The following is a 25,063-nucleotide window of genomic DNA, read 5'->3' on the forward strand; positions in this document are numbered from 1 at the left end:
TCGATCTTGACCAAATGACTTTCAACTGTTTGATTACACGTTCATCTTCGGAAACGACTGACAACAAACAGACCTCGAAAAAATGAGGGTCTCCATAGGCTATCAGTTGGAATGTTTTATCGGTAAATAATTAATAATAGCCAACGCTTTCCTAGCCTGTGAACGTATAAATTATATTTAATCACTCTAGATTTCCCTTTTGCTCAGTGTTCATATTCCGTTCGTGAAGGTGCACGCTAAGTAGGTTAACTTACACACGCGCAAGACCTACATTCAGACAGTCGCGCAGGAGCCCTGTCTCTTGTCAGTTCAGTTAGAACGTTGTGGAGATTGTTGGGAGCTGAACATGGAGTCTGTGAATACCTTCATCAACAATATGCGGTAAGCTACTATTTCTGTAAACAGCACTACTATGTGACATGTGAATAGATTTGTGTTACTTACCTCATACTGACTAGATAGTGGTCGAGAACCCACATACCAATACGCCTCCTAATGTATAGTGTACTTAGCTGTTAAAGTCTATCTGGTTTCAAAGTTTTATTTGCATTCCGATGTGAGCAACATTTACGAAATAACTTCTGCATTGTCAATGAAGAAGAAAGCTTTCTATTTACTGCCAAGTTTTTGGAACGTATCTGTAACTACTATGGTACCTATAGCATTCGCCAGAGCGAGATTTTACGGTGATTCAATGTGATTTTCTTTATAGTTGCATATAGTGATGACTTCAACTGTAATAGGAAGAGTAAACTTGCTAAGTCTCAGAAGGGCTGCTGCAGAACTTTTTTCCTCTCCTGTGAAAGAATGATTTTTTTTTTTTACGGAAAGATTGACACATAATGTGGCGCAATTGTATCGACTGTAAAAATAACTAGAATGTGTAAACAGTAGATCTAAGTATGTTATGTAGAAAAAGATAAGGAGAAAAGGGAAGTAATAATCTCCGGTGCAAGAACATTGGCACTGCGTTCGCAGGAATAAACAATTTTCTATCGATATGGTATAAGGAAAACAAACAGGTCCTAAAATAATATACTATTTTTAAGTAGGTGTTTCCTTACCTTAGTACAGAAATAAAACAACGGAGATATCCGATTCGAAGGTAAATAAAAAAAAGCAATCATTAGTGTCGTGTCACTCATCCAAATAAATATCGATATCTATATGTAAAAAAGCTATCCATCGCAGCTAAACCTGCTTTTCAACAGATCGAATTATTTACTGTGTAACAAATATTCTTTATGATGGTATTTCAAATGAAACGAGATAGCTGTCATATACCGATAGTTATGACTTTTTCTTAATGGCTGATAAGTAACAATTACGTGTGCCATAAAGTCCATGGAGGGGTAGGAGAGAGTAAGAGCTGGCACATACCTCCTCCAGAAATCTGAGTGTAGTGTTCTTATTCTTTACAGAATTCTCTCGCGTGTCTAGAAATCGTTGTCTAAACTGTATATTTAGCACTCCCGAGTGCGACGGGGAACATTGAGGCTTAGCAAATACTGCATAGCTTGAGCGTGTGTGGGGTCAGGCTATCCACAGTAAAATGTAGTTTACTTGACGCGACGGCGGATTCGGCGCTACTCTACAGTCTTGGCGCAAGTGAACATTGCCAAAGTACTTACATAAATCCCAATCTTTTCTCAGTCGCTTCCTTCTGCAGTCGTCACCTAGCTGCAGTTTCAAAACGTAGCGCAAAATACGTCACTGTTGCAGTATTCCTGCGCGACATTCATTCTCAAATGTCAATTCCCATGAGGATAACCCCTTCCTCTGTTGCACAGCTTGATCCCGACAGTAATTTACAATTTGTCCATAAAGAAAGAAAATACATCTAGGCTGCTGAGCCTTTATACAGTCCTACACGGCATGCGACTGTAGTAGACTGTGAAAACACAACAGTGCTGTACTGTAAGTGTATTCGTCTATACTTCATCTATGGACTCTAATATGTCAGTCTAAAAAAATAAACATCGTTATCTCTTCTTGAAGTGAGAAAAAGAAAGTGTGGAATTTCAAGAGTGAAAAGATGTGCTCTTCAGGAGCTGGGCCCATATCAAACTGTTGGGAAGGGTAACGAAGGGCTATATGCAGACTAAGCTGGCTTACAAGTCACCTAAATAACCCAAAAAATGTATCTTTCAAAACACACTTTGTTCAACTTTTATCACGCAGATCGAAGTTAGAAAATAAAAGACATGAAAAAAAATGCAATTAATCAGATCAGACGTAAAATGTTGGAAGCAAAAAATGTTATAGATAGCATCAAGAGTTGAATAACCGTATTTTAGAGTTCATTTTCTATTTCTCCACTTTGAGGAATCTGCTTTGCTGGTACACGGTATCCTCAATCGATGGTGATTCTTTTTGTATATTTCGATTTTTAATTTTCAGTGTCAGCTTAACATTATTGGAATATAAAAAAAAATACTCAGAACTCGACAGTTGACCTGTCACAAAAACCTAAAAAGAGCTGAACATCTTGGTCTGGTGAGTGGAAATGAGGCAATTTTGAGGGAATGACAGCGATGTGGACACAAATGAAAGCTAAACAAAACTCAAAAATGTACATTTGATCCTTTCATCTCTTTGCTGGTCTTCCAAGCGTATTTTACCTTGCGAAATATTTTGCCAAAATTGTAATGGTAATCTTTACTTCTCCATTCGCAACAGATGGGATGCCCATCTTTACCGATTTATTCAAACTTTTCGTTCGTATCAAACATTTTCAGTCCTTCTTCTCATTGATATTTCCTTTATAATCTAACTTTGTGTACCCTGCTATGAGGAAATTTCACTTCAATTGCCTATAATCTTATTTCATCTTTTTTTTCATTATCTAAGATTCACCCCCACAGAGCAATGTTGACACCGACATGACTCAAAATTTAAGACAAGTTTCTGTTCTTATCTTATTTTAGAGAGATCTTCGAATGCTGCCGTTTAGGTACCGTCCCCTAATGGTGCTTCTCAGTTTCGTCTTTTTTATATTGGTTTCATTTGTTTGTTAGTATCGTCTCAAAAAATTTAAATTAATCTACTTGCTCCGCGATCTTGTTTTCTATTACTGTTCATTGCGTTACTTTTTTCTGAAGATTTTCTAGCTTTAGTTCCTGACTCGTTGGTAGGAAAGGCTAGGGTTTAATGTCCAATCGATGAAGACGTGTTATTAGAGACGGAGCACAAGATTGGGGGGAAGGATGGGAGGAAAATCGATCATATCCTTTCAAAGAAACTATTCCGACATTCGCTTTGAGCTGTTAAGTGAAATCGTGGAAACTGATGCCCTAAATGATAGTCTTGTATCTTACCGCTGTACCATCTCACTCGGTAAACTCGTTGAATACGCTGGATTTAATTGCATGAGGATGTACTTTCAGTTCGTTAATGGACTGAAAAAGGTGAAGGTAATACAATGGAGGACGAATTGGTAGCGTGTAATGATGATTATTGAAGGAAGTGGAGAATCAAATAGATAACGAGACAAGGCCTATTAGAAATCCTTAGTAACGTAAGAGATGCTGAATTTAAATGACGAAATATGAAAATACAAAAATGAAGCAGAATACAGACGTCTAAAAGCAGGAACGGCAAGAGAACAAATGCATGCATAACTAGAAGACTTATAGATGCCGCCTGTAGGAAAATTATAGAAATCCTCGAGGAATAAAGAAGTGCCTGTGCCTATATCAATATCAAGAGATCAGATGGCAATCCAGCACTAAGCAATATTTGGATATATACACTACTGGCCATTAAAATTGCTAAACCACGAAGATGACGTGCTTCAGGCGCGAAAATTTAACTGAGAGGAAGAAGATGCTGTGATATGCAAATGATTAGCTTTTCAGAGCATTCACACAAGGTTGGCGCCGGTGGCGACACCTACAACGCGCTGACACGAGGAAAGTTTCCAACCGATTTCTCATACACCAACAGCAGTTGACCGGCGTTGCCTGGTGAAACGTTGTGTAAGGAGGAGAAATGCGTACCATCACGTTTCCGACTTTTATAAAAGTCGGATTGTAGCCTATCGCGACTGCGGTTTATCGTATCGCGACATTGCTGCTCGCGTTGGTCGAGATCCAATGACTGTTAGCAGAATATGGAATTGGTGGGTTCAGGAGGGTAATACGAAACGCCGTGCTGGATCCCAACGGCCTCGTATCACTAGCAGTCTAGATGACAGGCATATTATCCGCATGGATGTAACAGATCGGGCAGCCACGTCTCGATCCCTGAGTCAACAGATGGGGACGTTTGCAAGACAACAACCATCTGCACCAACAGTTCGACGACGTTTGCAGCAGCATGGACGATCAGCTCGGAGATCATGGCTGCAGTTACCCTTGACACTGCATCACACACAGGAGCGCCTGAGATGGTGTACTCAACGACGAACCTGGGTGCACCAATGGCAAAACGTCATTTTTTCAGATGAATCCAGGTTCTGTTTACAGCATCATGATGGTCGCATCCGTGTTTGGCGACATCGTGGTGAATGCACATTGGAAGCGTTTATTCGTCATCGCCATACTGGCGTATCACCTGGTGTGATGGTATGGGGTGCCATTGGTTACACGTCTCGGTCACCGCTTGTTCGCATTGACGGCACTCTGAACAGTGGACGTTACATTTCAGATGTGTTACGACCCGTGGCTCTACCCTTAATTCGATCCATACGAAACCCTACATTTCAGCAGGATGTTCGACTGCTGCCCTGGCTAGCACATTCTCCAGATCTCTCACCAATTGAAAACGTCTGGTCAGTGGTGGTCGAGCAACTGGCTCGTCACAATCGGCAGTCACTACTCTTGATGAACTGTGGTATCGTTTTAAAGCTGCATGGGCAACTGTACCTGTACATGCCATCCAAACTCTGTTTGACTCAATGCCCTGGCGTAACAAGGCCGTTATTACGGCCAGATGTGGTTGTTCTGAGCACTGATTTCTCAGGATCTATGTACCCAAATTGCGTAAAAATGTAATCATATGTCAGTTCTAGTATAATATATTTGTCCAATGAATCCCCGTTTAGCCGACCGCGGTGGTCTTGCGGTTCTAGGCACTGCAGTCCGGAACCGCGGGACTGCTACGGTTGCAGGTTCGAATCCTGCCTCGGGCATGGATGTGTGTGATGTCCTTAGGTTAGTTAGGTTTAAGTAGTTCTAAGTTCTAGGGGACTGATGACCTAAGATGTTAAGTCCCATAGTGCTCAGAGCCATTTGAACCATTTTTTTGAATACCCGTTTATCATCTGCATTTCTTCTTGGTGTAGCAATTTTAATGGCTAGTAGTGTATATCTGAATGGGGCAGAAATCGGTGGAAGTGATGTACGTGTACATACAAGCAAATGGTCGCAACGTCAGAAAAATTGGATGGTTTATTCAAGAGAAAGAGCTTCACAAATTGAGCAAGTCATAACACTTTGGTCCACCTCTGGCCCTTATGTAAGCAGCTATTCGGCCTGGCATTAATTGACAGAGTTGTTGGATGCCCATCTGAAGGATATCGTTCCAAATTCTGTTCAACTGGCCCATTAGCTGCATTGATGCCTTGGCCATAATACGCCATATTTCTCAACTGGGTATGCATCTGGCGACCTTCGTTGCCACTGTAGGGTTTCGCAAGCATGAAGAGAAACAGTAGAAACTCTTGGTGTGCGGACAGCCATTATCTTGCTAAAATGTGATCCCAGGATTGCTTGCATGAAGGGCAACAAATGGGATGTAGGATATTGTTGATGTACCGAAGTCTGCATGGGCACCGCAGATGACGATCAAAGGGGTCCTGCTACAAAAAGAAATAGCGCCCTAGACCATCACTCCTGGTTGGCTATATGACGGGCGGCAGTGAGGTTGCTATCCCATAGCTGTCCGGGCCGTCTCCAGGAACCTTGTGGCTATCGTGGGAGCATATGGCACAGCATACACTGTCATCCATTGTGACCGCACACCCTACTAAGAGGCCATTCCCGCCTTCTGTAATGTCCAGGGGACCATCATAAATCGCAATCACTTCACTGTAATTATTGTTTTTGAATAAAAGTTTCATCTCTATTCCAAGCGTTGTCTTTCTTTTACTTTCCATACCACAGTGTGGCAATTCTTTCTATGTATGGTCCAAGTTTCATCACGCTGCCTTATATGGCAGTCAAACATTATGCGAACGTTAAAATGCAAGGGAAGTGGATGGAAAAAATTTAAGTAAACTGTTTTATTATTTCACAAGTAATAACCATGACTTTTAATACATCTATCCCACCGTAAGATTAGAGTGTCACTGCCTTCATGGAAAAAGTTTGTGGTTGTCTACGAAACCACGATTGTACCCTGCTGTGCAGGCCGACGACCACGAAGTCTTTCTTCAGGGCTCCAAAAATATGTAAATCGCATGGGGAGAGATCGGGACTGTATGGATGATGTTAAGAGCTTCCCGGCGAAACTTCTGAAGTGTAGTCGAAACAACGTTAGCCATATGTAAGTGGGCATTTTCCTGCAAAAGAATGATACTTCCGTCATTATTCCTGGTCGTTTGGACTTGATGTAACGCTTCAATTCTTGAAGTGCCCACACACTAGATTTGATTAGATTAGATGTACTTTCATTCCAATTGATCCGCAGTGAGGAGGTCCTCCAGGATGTAGAACATGTCAGAAAAACAACAATACATGACAAATAAGCTAACGTACCATTCCACAGGTCCCAAGTGGAATGATCGTCATTTTTTAATGAACACTATATGAAAGAGTCATTTTACAAATACTAATATATATATATATATAAGTTGGTTTTACTGAGAAATTCATCAATGGAGTAGGAGTTGGCCACCAATATATCCTTTAGGCTTCTCTTAAACTGAATTTCATTGGTTGTTAAGCTTTTTATGGCTGTTGGCAAGTTATTGAAAATGTGTGTTTCTGAATAATGCCCACCTTTTTGTACAAAGACTAGGTGACTTTAAATCCTTGTGAAGATTATTCTTATTTCTAGTATTGATTCCATGAATTGAGCTGTTGGTTTGAAAAAGTGATATATTTTTGATGACAAATTTCATTAAGGAATAAATATATTGAGAAGCAGTAGTTAGTATCCCTAGTTACCTAAACAGGCTTCTGCAGGATGTTCTTGAGTTCACACCACATGTAATTCTTACTGCTTGTTTTTGTGCCCGGAAAACTTTAGCTTGGCTTGATGAATTGCCCTAAAAAATAATCCCATATGACATTATGGAATGAAAGTAAGTATGCCAGCTTTTTCATTTTTATATACCCTATGTCTGACACAATTCGCATTGCAAATAGAGATTTGTTAAGACACTTCAGCAGTTCTGTGGTGTGCTCCTCCCAGTTGAATTTATTATCAAGCTGTAATCCCAAGGATTTAACACTGTCCACTTCTTCTATCTTCTTGACATCGTATGTGCGTTAATTGGGGCAGCGTGTTCCAGAAAGTCAATGTGCAGTGAGTCCCTGCTGTCAAAGAAAATGGTCATAATGACTTTTCCGGAGCGAGTGTACGTGTTGTTTCGAGTACAAAGCAGTAGTTACGCTCGGGCGTGATACACAGCGTTGTTATAGTTCCGATCTCTCCCTATGCGATTTCCATATTTTTGAAGCCCCCAAGAAAGACATTAGTGGCCGTCGATTTGCTTTGCGTGAAGAAGTGCACGCCTTGGTACCACCATGGTTCCATAGGCAACAGCAAAAATTTTTCCACAAATGCATTGCCCGTCTTGTCTCACAATGGGATAAATGTATTAACAGTTATGGCGAAAATAAAAAGTTTACTTACATTCTTCCACCTGTCTAGTTTTCATTTGATTGTCCCTTGTATTACTAAATTCACACGACCGTTTCATCTGTTGTCTTTGCCGCTCTCTCTCAGAGACCCTTGAAATTCCGTCTGTAACCGTGCTGCTGCTACGGTCGCAGGTTCGAATCCTGCCTCGGGCTTGGATGTGTGTGATGTCCTTAGGTTAGTTAGGTTTAAGTAGTTCTAAGTCTAGGGGACTGATGACCTCAGATGTTAAGTCCCATAGTGCTTAGAGTCATTTTAGAGACCCTTGAAAATTTGATGTTTGTACTTCACATCCTTAGAGCTTAGGATCAAATTGAGTACTTTACACATTACATGTTTAACAAAGTGGCAAAACAGCCACTTTGCCTGACAGGATCAGGCAAAGTGGCCACTTAGTTTTGAACTGAAAAGTAAAGGATAAACAACTGTTTTGACAAAGAACTAAATATACAATACAAAGTATCTCAAAAAGAATCATCCGATTTCGCACGTCTATATTTCTGAAACTAATAACCATATACAACCAATTTTGTTTTTTGATGAATGGGAAACTCAAAAAGTTGTTTGTCATACTTTTTAACAGATGTTCAATATGCCCCCCTTGAGATGCATGGCATATGTCAATGGGATATTCAAATTGTTCTCACACTGTTTAGCATGTCTTGAGTTACAGATTGCACAGCTGCTGTTATGCAATGTCTCACTTCATTCATTGGGCTTGGTAATGGAGGCACATAAACAGAGTGGAAAAGAACTGCTGTTCTCCATTTTGCCAGGAACGAAGTTACAGAACTCCACACGTTGTTTGTCACCTTCACGAAGAGCTTGCAGTACCTGAATTTTGTATGGTTTCACGTGTAAACGTCAACGCAACACACGCCAAACGGACATTGGGGGTATGTTGCTCTGTCGAGCTGCACGGAGAATGGATTTCTGTGGACTTCATGTGAAACTATGGCGGATGCGTTCGACATCTGTGTCAGACACTCGTGGACAGCCCTGCGATTTGCCTTTACACAAACAATCTGTTTTTCGGAATTGTTCATGCCATCATCTCAAGTTCTGTGCTGTAGGACGATCAACGCCACACCTAGTACGAAAGTCACGCTGAACGATTATTACCGACCCGCACTGCGCAAAACATGGAACACAAATTGCTTTCTGTTGTCCTGACACCATTTTTAGTAGAACTGAAGCGGGCGCACACTGCTGCTACCTGGCGGGAACCAAGTAAAACTCGAGAGTTTGCTATTTGCAACAGCATGTTATTCATACATCCTGTATTTTATTGTGTAACATAAAAGTGAAGCTGTGTACCTCAACTCCTGCATAGAGTTCGTGGGTTCAGGAAGAGCATAACTGGCGGTAAATCCACTGCTTTTCTGGCCTTGAAATTGAAGATATTTCTTCACATTACACGCACTCTATCTCTCTTCATCATTGCCGAAAAGAGCTCTTCTTGGGTTATGTTTCCTGCTCGTCGCACTCTTCTTTTTGCTGCCTTTCTTCTCTTCACCTGCTTTCTGTTTTTCGTTCTCTTTACTTTCTTTTTCTTCTCATTTTTTATTTGCCACTTATAGGTCAGTGTAAGTATCGCCGTGGAGACCTTCCTTCGGCCGCTGCTTTTACGTTTCCCCCTATACAAAGTGGCCAAAGCTACCGCCGGGATGGCCACTTTGCCAGCATTGACAACATCACACAAAAGGTGTATACCCTCTAATAACATCACTGAAAACGCTAACTAAAGTAGAATTAAGGAGTCAAGATATGATACTTTGAATACAATTTCATGAAAAAGACGTAAGTCACATTCCCTCTCCATAAGTATACAAACTGACCACTTACGTTACATCAGAATAACTAAAATCCACAAAAATTATTATAACTTTGAGGAGCAGCACAGCAGATGGATTGGACAGTCACTTTTCAGCCCCCAAGACCCAACAGCCACACTGCCTGCCATGGCAATTTTGCCCGGTCTCCCCTATAGGACTGCTCGTAACTATCACCAGGGCGTGAGAAGAGGACTGCACAGAAGCTACCAGACCTATACTAAACCGATGCACATCCATGGATGGAGCACCTCGACAAGTTTTTAACTCATACTACATCGAAAAAGTTCTATGAAAGGCAGCACGTTTTGTATTATCGCGAAATATGGGAGAGAGTGTCACAAAAATGATACAGGATTTGGGCTGGACATCATTAAAAGAAAGGCGTTTTTCGTTTCCACGGAATCTTCTCACCAATTTCCAATCACCAACTTTCTCTTCCGAATGCGAAAATATTTTGTTGACACCGACCTACATAGGGAGGAACGATCACCAAGATAAAATAAGGGAAATCAGAGCTCGTACAGAAAGATATAGGTGTGCATTCTTTCCGCGCGCTTTACGAGATTGGAATAATAGAGAATTGTGAAGGTGGTTCGATAAACCCTCTGTCAGGCATTTAAATGTGATTTGCAGAGTATCCATGTAAATGTAGGTGCTCAATATTGGCACATCTTGTGATACGTCAAAGGTCAATATGTGCATGCGGTTCATAGATACCAATTGTCAAGGGAGGCGCATCAGCAGCCCACTTCGCAAATCTTTTCATTGAGTTATCTATCTTCTGGCACGAACTAATTCAGTATAAGAATACAAAACAGAAAATTAACAAAGAAAGTTGAAGGCAGCACAACGTACAGGTGCAATATACCATTATAAGAAGTCTATTAACCATTAGCAGGCTTCCCTTCACCATTGGGATATTAATATATGCAAATAAAACAGTTTATCCGTCAGTCACTTGTTTATTTTGCCAGCACGTGTTTCGATGGCTCACATCATCATCTTCAGATGGAGACTTGGTTATTTATATAGCTGTTGTTGGTGAAGAGTACAGCCATCTTTTCACAGTAGCAGAGCAAGGGCAGTGTAGGTTATGTTGTGTCTTTTACGAATAATGAAAACTGTTTATTTAGAAAAGGCACTTCTGAGATTAAAAAACATGAATTTCTGACAGTGAATTTTTCTAACCTCAAAAGTGCCTTTTCTAAATAAACAGTTTTTATCATTAGCAAAAGACGCAACATGGGCTACACTGCACTTTGTCTGCTGTTGAGAAAAGACGTCTGCACACTCTTCAGCATCACCAGCTATCTAAATAAGCAAGCCTCCACCAGAAGACGATGGTGTGGACCATCGAAACGAAAACTGGTGCAGATCAAACAAACTTCAGTTCAATGCCGGAAAAGCAACCGCCATCTACTTCACCCGAAAGCGACCAGTCCCGCAAAACCACCTATGGCTGAACGCCCGAGAACAACCTTGGATGGATGAGGTCAAGTACCTTGACGTGACGTTAGACAGAAAGCTGCTATACCACCATCACATCAGAGAAAAGAAAACAAAAGCCCTGAACCTAGCCAAGGCCCTTTACCCTCCCTTCAAAAGCAAAAACATGAAAATAGAAACTAAAGGAACACTGTACAAGACAACAGAGGAACATTAGAAACAGCTGCCGACACCTAACAGACGTAGGCACCCAAAGACCAAAAACCTGGCACAAGTAGAGAGTGCCACGCTCCATCACAGAGGATTCCACAGATTAAGTCAGGATATGCACCCCCAACTCCCAGTCAAAACATAAATCAAACCACCTTAGACCAAACCAAATAGATTGTATAGCAAGAGGCAACCTAGCCGCAAAGCTGCCGCTGAACCAACGTGGATGAAGAAGAAAGCGACACGTCATCCACAGCAACACCATGGACCAAGAAGAAAGGACCAACAAACACCAAGCCTTCTTGCAAGGCATAGTACCCCACCAAGGGCAGCGGATTGGTGAACTTTTAAGTTCAACAAAATCGCAATCCTGACCCCCAAAGTCAATAAATGGTTCCCCAACAGCATTACCTGAACACAAACAACACCAATACCCGGAAAATCGGCGAAGCCGATAAGCCTGTTCATCAACATTCTGACACTAAGAGGAAAAAAAAAAGAAAAAAAAGGCAGCTCAGTCGGCGTCTCTGCGCGTCTGGTTTTCTCGATATTCGAATTTGAAATGTGCGCTGCAATCGAAAATCCTGCCATTTGTGAGGTGCGGCCTGCGATATGGTTTTTGTTGGCAAAATATAGAAATTTATCGTGAACTGTGCGAAGTGTAGAGAAACAACGTAATGAGTGAATGTTCCGTCCGGAAATGGTGCATTCGGTTTAAAAATGACCGAAGAAGAGAACAGTGGACGATCTTGTCGCTATGGTTTATGAAACGATTCGTAAAAACTGTCGCTTCACAAAAACGGAGCTTTCGCTTTCTTTTCCATAAGTTTCACAGACTTTGTTGTTTGAAATTGTCACTCAAAAGCTAGGCTACCACAAATTTTGTGCACGATGGGTGCCCAAAATGCTTACAGAACACCGAAAAGAACAGCGAATGGGGGCAACGTTGACATTTCTGGAGGCCTACCACAAACATGGAGATTCGTTACTGGATCGAATCGAAACCGGTGACGAGACTTGGGTGCAACACATCAATTGGGAGACAAAATTACAGTCCATGGAGTGGGGGCACACAAGGTCCCCCAAAAACCAAGAACATGTTTGCAAACCTTGTTAGCAAGGAAGTCGATGGCGACAGTGTTTTGGGATAGGCAAGGTGTTCTTCTTATTGATTTTCTCGGACGTGGAGCAACCATAAATTGTGCCCGGTACTGTCAAACTTTGCACAGCCTTAGAAGAGCACTTCAAAACAAACGCCGAGGCAAACTGACGTCCAAAATTTTGTTTTTGCGTTACTTTGCCCGACCTCTCACGGCAAACCGCACTAAAGAACTCCTTAATTCATTCAGATGAGAAATTTTCCCACATCCGCCCTATATCCCCAATCTCGCACCAAGCGACTTTCACTCGGTTCCCAAGATAAAAAACTGGCTTGCAACGCAGCGCTTTGATGACGACGCGGAATTCTAGGCGGGCGTGACTCCCTGGCTGAAGTCTCAGGCGGCAGAACTTTACGACGAAGGTCTTTCTCATCCTTGTGCACCGCTATGATAAATGCCTCAATGTCTTTGGTGACTATGTGGAAAAGTAGTATGTCGGTCGCTCTTTAAGATGTATATAATAAAATGTATTTATTATACTTAGCTTTTTTTAAATGCCAAAATGTTCCCTACTTTCTGAATAGCCCTCGTACAAAAGCGAAACACTGTGTTGCGGTAATGACGAGATAACATTTACTTAATCTGTGACACGAGCTACTGAGGAGCTCTCACACTTAGACCCGTATACTAATACATAGTTATGGTACTCACTTAACTTGTCTTGCCACAATGTTCATAACTGGGAGTATAAAGGGCCCTGGTTACCATCGAAGTTGTCAAATTCGCTGTTTATAGTCCACTAGTTCGTCAAACAAGTGCTCAGACGTACCTACAAAGTTTGTCAAATTTAACCTCATCTCTGAGGCATCTGTCATACTGTGCGTATCATGTCGCAGAGTATTTGCCACTAGTGGGAATTCCTACCACTGTAGGTAGTGAATTTCTTGCTTTGACTTTAGCACTGCAAATAATTTAGAAAAATAAAATACATTGGTCCAGGGAAGGGCTGAAATTGAGAGTTACATATATGCACGAAAATCTGGTGAAGGAAACATTGCACTCAGAACATGATGATTACATCAACTTTCTTCGAATGGAAGTCAAACTTTTGATAACATTTTAGAATTATTTCACATTCACATTGAAAAAGAAAATACATTTATATGAAAACCTATTCTCTTCTACTTGGTCGTCTTATGAAATTTCATTATAATATCAGAAGATGATGATGAGGTCTCATACACCGAGGAGCGTAGGGAACGATGCGAGAAACCCGCACCGCCGACTAGGTAAGGTCCTAGCGAAGGTGGTTTGCCATTGCCGTAATGGGAATGAATGATGATGAAGACAACACAACAACACCCAGTCATCTCGAGGCAGGAAAAATCCCTGACCTCGTTTGGAATCGATCCCGGGACCCCGTGCGCGGGAAGCGAGAACGCTACTACAAGAGCACAAACTGCGAACTTATAATATCAGGAAGTGGGGACTATCTACTGAGGTAAAAAAAGTCATGGGATACCTCCTAATATCGTGTCGGACCTCCTTTTGCCCAGTGTAGTGAAGTAACTCAAAGTGGCATGGAATTCATAAGTCGTTGCAAGCCCCCTTAAATAAATACTGAAACATCCTGTCTCTGTCGCCGTCCATAATTGCGAAAGTATTGCCGATATACAATTTTGTGCACGAACTGACCTCTCGATTATGTCCCATAAATGTTCCATGGGTAGCCAAATGAAATGATAGTGTGGCACTGATGAACGGGAGGCCCCATCCGGGGAAGTTCAGCTGCTGGGTGTAAGTTTATTTCAGGTGACGCCACATTGGGTGACTTGCGCATTGTTGATGATGACTTGATGATGGTGACAACACCCAGTCCACAAGCGGAGAAAATCTCCAACCTGGCCGGAAATCGAACCCGGACCCACTGTGTGGTATGCAATCACGTTAGCAATCAGCACCACATTACCACTCAGCTAATGAGGTGGACAGGAGTCAAATGAATGGCTGCAAATAGTCAACTAGTAGCCGAACAACCATTTCCAGTCAATGATCGGTTCAGTTGGACTATAGGACCCAGTCCATCCCATGTAAAGACAGACCACACTGTTATGAAGGCACCATCAGCTCGCACAGTGCCTTGTTGACAAGTTGGGTCCATGGCTTCGTGGGATCTGCGCCACATTATAACCTTGCCATCAGCTCTTACCAGCTGAAATTGGGACTTATCTCACCAGGCCACGGTATCCAGTCGTCTAGGGTCTAACCGATATGGTCACGAGCTCAGGAGATGCGCTGCAGGCGGTGGTGTGCTGTTAGCAAAGGCACTCGAGTCGGTCGTCTGCTGCCATAGCCCATTAACGCCACATTTCACCACACTGTCCTAACGGACTCGTCGTACGTCCCACATTGATTTCTGCAGTTATTTCACGGAATGTTGCTTGTCTATTAGCGCTGATACCTTTACACAAACGCCACTGCTTTCGGCCGATAAGTGAAGGACGTAGGTTCAAATGGCTCTGAGCACTAGGAGCTTAACATCTGTGGTCATCAGTCCCCTAGAACTTAGAACTACTTAAACCTAACTAAACTAAGGACATCACACACATCCATGCCCGAGGCAGGATTCGAACCTGCGACCGGAGCGGTCACGCGGTCCCAGACTGAAGCGCCGAGACCGCACGGCCACACCGGCCGGCGAAGGACGTCGGCCACTGTGTTGTCCATGGTGTTGAACTTTGGATTTCGGAATATTAAATACCTTAACGATTTCCGAGATGGATTGTCCCATGCGTCTAAGTCCAACAGTCATCCCGCATTCAAAGTGTGTTGATTCCCGTCGTGCGGCCATAATCACGTCAAAAACCTTTTCACATGAATCACCTGAGTACAGATGACAGGTGTGCGAAAGCACTGCCTTTTTATGTCTTGTGTCTTGTGTCTTCTACCGCCATCTCTGTATGTGCATATCGCTATCCCATGGCTTTCGTCACCTCTGTGTACATCTCTCGTACATTGTATGTAAGATATTCATTTCCATCTTAACGTCTTCCTGTGTAATTTATGGCTGGGAAAGACGCAACACCTTTTCTGTTTTGGTGGCTGCCAGCACTATTTTGTTTTTAGCCTTGACTCTAGTTTTCACAATTGTGGAAACTCACGATACAGTGAGGTAAATTGCAATAAAAACTTTTACTCGCTGGACATGCGGTCCTCTGTTATGCCAGTCCCACCTGGATATCTGCCCCCCCCCCCCTCCCCAAATTCTATAAATCCCTCCAGATCCTTGAGCGTTATGCACTCCGCCTCGCCTTCCGTATACGCCTCCTGTCCCCCACGTGGATCCTCTATGACCTCGTTCCTTTCCCCCATCTGCTCCTGTTCCTCGAACATATCCACATACTCTATACCTCCCGCTGCCTTGATCTCCCCACCCCCTGGTTGCTCCTCTCCTCTGCCATCCCCGCCCCTTGTCAAGTCTTCACTGTTGTGTCCCCCTACCCTCCATCTCTACACCCTTCATCCCCTTTCCCAAGGTGGCTTCCATCAACTCCCCCTCCCAGATGATGCCCTCTCTCCCTCCATTTATCCCTCCTATCAACTCTGATCCTCACCCCCCTTCCTTTCCTCCGTCCTTTTCCTGGGCTCCCTCTCCCCCCTTTCATCCTCTTTTTTCCCCACCTACCCTCTCTCTGTCCCCCTTCTCTCCCCCGAGTCCTTTTGCATTTCCCTCCTCTGCCCTTTCCCATTCCTTCTCGCGTCTGCCCTGCCCCTCCCCCCTCATGAGTCCTCTACCTCCTTCAGTTCCCCACCTTTCGTTATTCCTCTCCTCCCTCCTTGTTTTCCCCCTCATCTGTCCAGGTTTCCCTCCCCCCCCCCCCTCCCATCTGCTCTTGTCTACGGTGTGTCATCTTTGTGCCGACATTTTATTTCAGTGTTTACAGTGAGTGTTCAGTGTTGTGTGTCTTTTCCGAAGTGTTGCAAACGGACATCATACTGTCGCTGGATGTGATTTTTATATCTCTTGCGAACAGAAACCAGACTGTCGCCATGTTTTTTTGATTGTCTGTCTACTATGTTGCCTGTCTGCTTCCTGTGTATTTTATTAGCATTGCCAACCTTTTGTTTTATGTTTTAACTTTCCACAATTCTCCGAAGTTTTACAATTTCAGTCACCGTTTTATCGCCTGCTTTTATTATTTCTTATCTTCTTCTTACGTTTTAAAAAGTCTGTAGACTGCAGAGCAGCGTACTAAGCTACTGCCAGCCCGCGCCCTAAGGGGGAAATCGAAATTCAATAAAGGGGAAAAAAAAGGACATGCGGAGCGAAACATGAACACAAACAACGACCACCATTTTGTCAAATCAGCCGCCAGTCAAAATTTCTCTTAAACCCAGTCTATGTTTGATAATCACTTCAAACAACTTGCGCATTTCAAATATTCGGCTAAACTATTGAAGTTCCTGCATCTTCATCTACATGGTTATTTTGAAATTTGCAGTTAAGTGCCTGACAGAGGGTTCCTCGATCCACCTTCCAAGCTATTTCTCTACCGCTCCACTCTTGAAAAGCGCGAGGGAAAAACGAACACTTAAATCTTTCCATGGGAGCTCTGATATCTTTTGTTTAGTTATGATGATCATTTTTCCCTACGTAAGCGGGCGTCAACGGCGGAGAAAGCTGGTGATTGAAATTTCATGAGAAGGTCCTGCTGCAACGAAAAACGCCTTTGTTTTAATATTTGCCACCCCTATTCGCATATCATATCTGTGCAACTCACTCCCCTGTTCGGCGGTAATACAAAACGAGATGCCTTTCTCTGAACTTTTTCGATGTCCTCCGTCAATCCTCTGATGTGAATCCCACACCGCACAGCAATACACCAGAAGAGGACGTACAAACGTAGTGTAAGCAGTCTCTTTTGTAAACCTGTTACATTTTCCAAGTGTTGTGTCAATAAATCACAGTCTTTGGTTTACCTTCCCCACGATATTATCTATGTGATAGTTCTAATTTAAGTTTTTCGTAATTGTAATCAAGAAGTATTTAGGCAGATTTACAGCCTTTAAATTTGTATGAGTTGTGTAATCGAAATTTAGCGGTTTCTTTTTGGTACCCATGTAGACGACTTCATACTTCTCATTATTTAGCGTGAGCTGCCAGTTTTCATACCATACAGATACCTTCTCCAAATAATTTTGCAATTGGTTTTGATCATCTGATGAGTTTACAAGACGGTGAGGGATAGCATCATCTGCAAACAATCTAAGAGGGCTGTTCAAACTGTCGCCTGAATCGTGTATGTAGATCAAGAACAGCAGAGGGCCTATAACATTTCCTTGGGCAACGCAACATATTACTTCCGTGTTACTCAATTACTTTCCGCCAGTTATCACAAACTGTGACCTTTCTGACAGGAAACCACAGATCCAATCGCACAATTGAGACGATATTCCGTAGGTACACAGTTTAATTAGAAGTCGCTTGCGAGGAACGGTGTCAAAAGCCTTCTGGAAATCTAAAGATATGGAATCAATTTGACATATCCTGTCGATAGCACTCATTACTGCGAGAGAATAAAGAGATACTTGTGTTTCACAGTAACGACATTTTCTGAATCCGTGTTGGTTATTTGTCAATAAATCGTTTTCTTCGATGTAATTCATAATGTTCGAACACAGTATACATTCCAAAGTCACATTTTCCTGTGTTATCGATTTTCCACGACCATGTGATTATTTTTGGAGTTAAAGGAATCCCGTTGTATGTTGTCACCGACGTGCTAGACTTGACCATGAGCTACTCTGTATCACAATAGATCATTAAAAATGAAACTTTCTCTTGTTTTTTTTTGGTGCGATTCATTAGTGGTGTGCTTCCTGGTGCTTAGGTGAGTTGCCGTTTGCATTTTATGCTAAATATTTTGACGACGGACCCTGTTGTCATCTTCAGGTGCTGCGAGTTCTGCTGTATGTGTAATAGCAGCCACAATCCATCACGTCAATGTTCGATAGTTATTTACTTAGTTTTGTGCTCCATGGATCATTTTACACGATAAATAGTAGCGATATGGAACGAGCGGTGTTAAATTCAATCGCAAATTAATTTGTGGGTAAGGCTACATGCTAAGTATTTCTAAACTGAAGTGCAGACGTGAGTTAGTAATTCCTACCCACCATTTTTTACACATTACAATAATAGAATTCTTCTACGGAACAGGAGTTGTCAAGTAGAAAGTTTCTCACTTTGTTTTCAAATTTTACTTTGCTGTCTGCCAGACTTTTTATTATCACTGGGTAAGCTCTCCAAAATTTGTGTGGCAGCATTGTGCACCCATTTTTATGCTAAAGGCAACCTTTATGTGTAGCAAATTAAAGTCATTTTTCTTCTGGTGTTGTAATTATGTACATCATTGTTCCTTCTGAACTCTAGTGGATTATTTTCAACAAACTTCATGAGGGAATAATTATGCTGTGAAGCAGTAGTCGGAAGGCCCCAACTCCTTAAACAGATGTCTACAAGACGATTGCGGGTGAGCTTCACATATTATTCTTACTACATGTTTTTTGAGCTATGAATAGATTCTTTCTTAAAGTTGAGTTACCCCAGAACATTATTCCATATGAGATTACTAAACAAAAATATGCAAAATATGTAAACTTACTGATTTGTCTCTCGCCGAGATTTGCAATGATTCTAAGTGCAAATGTGGCTGAACTATGTTGTTTTAGGAGTTCCAAATGTGTTCTCATCTATCTAGACACCTAAGAATTTTGAAGTTTCCACCCTATTTATTATTTCCTCACTACATGTAGTCCTCTAGATGTTTAGAACTGAATATGATATGTCTTTTTAAAATTGAGGACGAGACCATTTGCAGGAAACCAGCAATGATACTTTTAAGAACTTTGTTTAATCTTTCTTCTGTTTATAAATGTATGCTTGGATTGATAACAATGCCAGTGTCATCTGCAAAAAGAACTAATTCTGCCTGTTGTATATTAGATGGAAGATCGTTCACATAAATCAGGAACGATAGTGTATATTATGCTGAAGATCGTTTACGTGTATGAGGAAGAATAGTGGACCTAAGACTGACCCTTGGGGAATCCCATACGTGATTTCTCCCCAATCAGAATTATGTCCCCGGACTATAATGGTTGAATTGCTAGGTACATTCTTTTCGTACTAGGTACATTCTTTTCGTTAGATATGATATTATGTATTTGGTTGGCTTTGCCATGAATCCCAGAACACTTCAATTTACCTAGTAAAATACTGTGATTCGCACAGTCAAATCCCGTAAATAGATCACAGAAAATATCAAATGGTGCTATTTTGTTATCTAATGCCTGTAAAATTTGGCGAGTGAACTCGTAAATGACATTCTCAGAAGAGGAACCCTACTGAAATCGAAATTGTGATTTGCTGAGGATGTTATTGTAACTCATCTGAAATACTATGCTAGAATACGTAACCTTCTCAAAGATTTTGGAAAATTATGTCAGCAGTGATGAAATCGACCATTACAACATAAAAATTGGTCACACAGTCTGTGATATTCAGTCGGGACGGACGGCCAATGCTTTAACATAACCCCCCAGTTAAGGTCCAGCATTTTAGCGTTGTGACTTCGCTTGTCGGCTGCCTAGTGAGCAGTTCCGCAGGAAGATCTGCGCTCTCACCTCACTCAAGGACTTTCTCTTGTGCTCGTTGACTTTTTCCTCTCCGCAGTCGCCGTCGCTTTCGACGTACGCTCGCCACGTCCCTGCAGCGTTCCGCTGCATCAGCAAGAGTAGCATCAAATGGCTCTGAGCACTATGGGACTTAACATCTATGGTCATCAGTCCCCTAGAACTATTTAAACCTAACTAACCTAAGGACATCACACAACACCCAGCCATCACGAGGCAGAGAAAATCCCTGACCCCGCCGGGAATCGAACCCGGGAACCCGGGCGTGGGAAGCGAGAACGCTACCGCACGACCACGAGATGCGGGCAGTAGCATCACGTTACATAGGTTAAACGCTAATACGCAAACGTGTAGACCATTCTTTGGCTTAAACATTTTTGGAGGGTGACTATCAACAGCCGTCAAGTAATGAATAAAATGCATGTTTGGCCATCAGTTGTTTTTATTTTAAACCCAAATATCAACCGGTTTCAGTCGTGGACCGTCTTCACAGGTAAGGATTAAAATGGTTTGAGCCACCACATTACATTTGTCATTACTTAAATAATACGTAGAGCATGTCATGAACATCAATATACGATACATGACTTTTAGAATCAAAAATACCAATGTATGCTGCTGTTGATAATTCTTCCGAGTTATATGGCCGTGGTCCAATACGTTTTGTCCAATACTCCTCAGTGGTATGGCTGGTCCTGCTGAGTCCTGCCGACTGACGAGTCGGGCGTCGGAGAGCGGCCTAAATACCGAGAAAAGTGGGCGTGGTCTAGCTTGCACTAATAACACTGTAATGGCAGAGACTGTTATTAACAAATCGTCGAGAACATTGTCTCAGGATGAGATTTCAGTCCTCGCAAAAGGAGGTAATTATGCTATTACTCCTACGCATGTACCAGTGGAAGAGATTATTGCGAATGTGGAAGCAGGGATTCGAACCCTCCCGAAGGCAACTGCTAATGCTATTCGTATTGAAATCACAAGGGTCTTATGCCATAATAAGCCATTGGAGAGTAATTTAAGTAAGGGGGGAGAAAGGCCCTCGGGGATTTAATTGCGGACGAAGGGATATTTGTTCTTCCATCTGATGAAGGCAATGCCTCTGTCGTGATGAACAAAGAGGACTACAGAAGTAAGATTTTGGATATATTAGTGGCGGTACATTGCAATAAACTTAGAAGAGACCCGACGGCTGTTATTTTGAGGAAAACTAATACGTTGATAAAGTCTTCTACTTCCGTTGCACAGAAGGATAAAGAAGTTTTGCTACGGAGTGAAGCTACGTGTCCCAGACTTTATGGTTTACCTAAAGTTCACAAAATAAATCTCCCTCTGAGACCCATTGTTAGTGCGATTGATTCCCCTACTTATCAAATATATAGGTGTCTAGCTACTCTTCTACAACCATACACTGGTAAAACTGATTCTTATGTGAGGGATTCACGTCATTTTATTGAGAAAATTGAAGGTCTAACCTTGGCTCCTGAAGAAATTCTGGTCAGTTTTGATATTGTACCTCTGTTTACTATGATTCTGGTCAATGAAGTTATGGTTTACATAACCGAAGTTCTCCCTTAAGATTTGACCGCTCTCTTCAGACAATGTCTCACATCTAGCCAGTTCCAGTGGGATGAGGCGTTTTATGAGCAAGTGGATGGTGTTGCCATGTTTAACCCGTTGAGCCCTGCGATTGCCAATTTTTACATGGAGAAATTTGAACAATTAGCGTTGAATAAAGCAAATACCTAAGAAACCATGTTGTTGGTATCGTTATGTAGACGACACATTCGTGGTTTGGACACACGGTAAAAAAGCCTTAGACGAATTTTTGACTATCTTAATAGCATAAACCGTACAATTTAGTTTACCATTGGAGTGGAAAAAGACCAGGCTATTTTACTGATAGATACTTACACAAGAACTCCAATCATCACCCACAACAAAAAAGAGGTGTAATCAAAAGTTTAGTGGACAGGGCAAAACGGATTTGTACGCCGGAACATCTGGATACGGAACTGAATCATCTGAAACAGGCCTTCGAAAAGAATGGGTACTCAAACAAAGAAATTAATAGAGTTTTAAGACCTAATTACAGCAGGCCAAAGGACAAGGATGATACACAGCAATGGAAGAACACGGTGTCTTTACCTTTCATTAGTAAGGTTACAGATCGAATCAGCAAAATTTTGCTGAAACATAAAGTGAAACCGGTATTCAAACTTACCAAAAAATAAGACAAGTACTTCGTTCTGTTAAAGATAGAAGGCCACCATTATCATCTAGCGGTGTGTATAAAATTCCGCGTACTTGTGGCAAGGTCTATATTGGTACTACGAAAAGAAGTGTGAATACGAGGGTAAAGGATCATAAAAGTCTTTGTCGACTGGGAAAAATAGATAAATCGGCCGTTGCGGAACATGCACTTCAGTCAGGTGACCATGTAGTTAAGTTTTCTGAAACTACAGTTTTAAGTGCTACCACGAACTACACTCCTGGAAATTGAAATAAGAACACCGTGAATTCATTGTCCCAGGAAGGGGAAACGTTATTGACACATTCCTGGGGTCAGATACATCACATGATCACACTGACAGAACCACAGGCACATAGACACAGGCAACAGAGCATGCACAATGTCGGCACTAGTACAGTGCAATGCAGGCTGCTATTCTCCCATGGAGACGATCGTAGAGATGCTGGATGTAGTCCTGTGGAACGGCTTGCCATGCCATTTCCACCTGGCGCCTCAGTTGGACCAGCGTTCGTGCTGGACGTGCAGACCGCGTGAGACGACGCTTCATCCAGTCCCAAACATGCTCAATGGGGGACAGATCCGGAGATCTTGCTGGCCAGGGTAGTTGACTTACACCTTCTAGAGCACGTTGGGTGGCACGGGATACATGCGGACGTGCATTGTCCTGTTGGAACAGCAAGTTCCCTGGCCGGTCTAGGAATGGTAGAACGATGGGTTCGATGACGGTTTGGATGTACTGTGCACTATTCAGTGTCCCCTCGACGATCGCCAGAGGTGTACGGCCAGTGTAAGAGATCGCTCCCCACACCATGATGCCGGGTGTTGGCCCTGTGTGCCTCGGTCGTATGCAGTCTTGATTGTGGCGCTCACCTGCACGGCGCCAAACACGCATACGACCATCATTGGCACCAAGGCAGAAGCGACTCTCATCGCTGAAGACGACACGTCTCCATTCGTCCCTCCATTCACGCCTGTCGCGAAACCACTGGAGTCGGGCTGCACGATGTTGGGGCGTGAGCGGAAGACGGCCTAACGGTGTGCGGGACCGTAGCCCAGCTTCATGGAGACGGTTGCGAATGGTCCTCGCCGATACCCCAGGAGCAACAGTGTCCCAAATTTGCTGGGAAGTGGCGGTGCGGTCCCCTACGGCGCTGCGTAGGATCCTACGGTCTTGGCGTGCATCCGTGCGTCGCTGCGGTCCGGTCCCAGGTCGACGGGCACGTGCACCTTCCGCCGACCACTGGCGACAACATCGATGTACTGTGGAGACCTCACGCCTCACGTGTTGAGCAATTCGGCGGTACGTCACCCGGCCTCCCGCATGCCCACTATACGCCCTCGCTCAAAGTCCGTCAACTGCACATACGGTTCACGTCCACGCTGTCGCGGCATGCTACCAGTGTTAAACACTGCGATGGAGCTCCGTATGCCACGGCAAACTGGCTGACACTGACGGCGGCGGTGCACAAATGCTGCGGAGCTAGCGCCATTCGACGGCCAACACCGCGGTTCCTGGTGTGTCCGCTGTGCCGTGCGTGTGATCATTGCTTGTACAGCCCTCTCGCAGTGTCCGGAGCAAGTATGGTGGGTCTGACACACCGGTGTCAATGTGTTCTTTTTTCCATTTCCAGGAGTGTATTATCCACGACTGTATAGGGCGGCTAGCCAATCTCGAGCATTTTACTCGCAAATGTACACGGACCCTAAGACATCAGCCATATGCAGCGCGAGTCTATTTTGGCATGGTCGCTGTTTTCGAAATCAGTAGAGGTCTCCGTAGAGATTATTGGGTTCCAAATACGTCCTTACGACTGTATTTGTTCTTTGCAGCAGATGAATGTCAGTGACACTAGGCTTTTGTATCACCAGTACATACCACCTGTTGATTGAGTAGTGCCTTTCTTTGGGCAATATTATTTAATGACAGGAATTTACGACGAATTTTTTCCAGCAGTGAGTGCCTTAATATTTCTTTCTTGAGTTTAGCTGTTTTGCAATATAACTGGTACTAGCTGAGTATACAGCGTTGCCTCGCTATGAGTTTGTTCCAGTCCTCTATTAATCGATCTCCTCCTTCGCCCACCCCCTCTCTGCCCGTCTCATCCTTCACCCCCTTTCAATTCCTCTCGTCCTCCCTCCCCTTTCTGTCCATTTCCTCCTCCGCCTCCCTCTATTCATCTCCTCGTTTTTCCTTTCCTCCTCTCCCCTCTGTATTTCCATCTACTCCTCCTCAATTTCTCTGTCCATTTCCTGCTGCCCTCTCTGCATATCTCTTCCTCCTCCTCTCCATCTCCTCCTCTTCCTTCTTTCTGTCCAGTTCCCTCTCTCTATCGATTTCCACTTTCCCCTATCTTTATCCATCTCCTCGTTCCCCCTCGCTGTCTGTCCATCTCCTCCTCCCCTCTTCTCTTTCCACGTTATCACGCTCACCCTAACAGGACGCTGGTGGCTCTTAATCCTACAGTATATCTTTCCAGATCGTAACTAGGAGGAGGAGGAGTTTAGTGTTTAACGCCCCGTCGACAACGAGGTCATTATAGACGAAGCTCAAGTTCGGATTAGGGAAGGATGGAGAAGTAAGTCGTCCGTGTCGTTTCAAAGGAACCATTCCGGCATATGCCTTAAACGGTTTAGGGAAATCACGGAAAACCTAAATCAGGATGGCCGGACACGGGTTTGAACCATCGTCCTCCCGAATGCCAGTCCAGTGTGCTACCCAC

The 25,063-nt window shown here is 43.1% G+C and overlaps 1 protein-coding gene across 2 annotated transcripts in view; it reads left to right on the forward strand.

Moving 5' to 3' along the window:
- The window catches only part of LOC126279061 (ATP-binding cassette subfamily G member 4-like), a 305,163-nt gene continuing 280,100 nt past the window's right edge, over positions 1 to 25,063 (forward strand). Inside the window, exons 1-2 of one of the 2 annotated variants that reach the window (XM_049979495.1) lie at positions 1 to 122; positions 208 to 381. In XM_049979495.1, coding sequence (XP_049835452.1) covers positions 347 to 381 — 35 coding nt within the window. In that variant the 5' untranslated portion in view covers positions 1 to 122; positions 208 to 346. Of the gene's footprint in view, positions 382 to 25,063 lie in introns of both variants that reach the window. The other variant, XM_049979494.1, reaches the window with a different exon arrangement.

Source organism: Schistocerca gregaria, chromosome 6 (genome assembly GCF_023897955.1).
Source record: "Schistocerca gregaria isolate iqSchGreg1 chromosome 6, iqSchGreg1.2, whole genome shotgun sequence".
Lineage (NCBI taxonomy): Eukaryota > Metazoa > Arthropoda > Insecta > Orthoptera > Acrididae > Schistocerca > Schistocerca gregaria.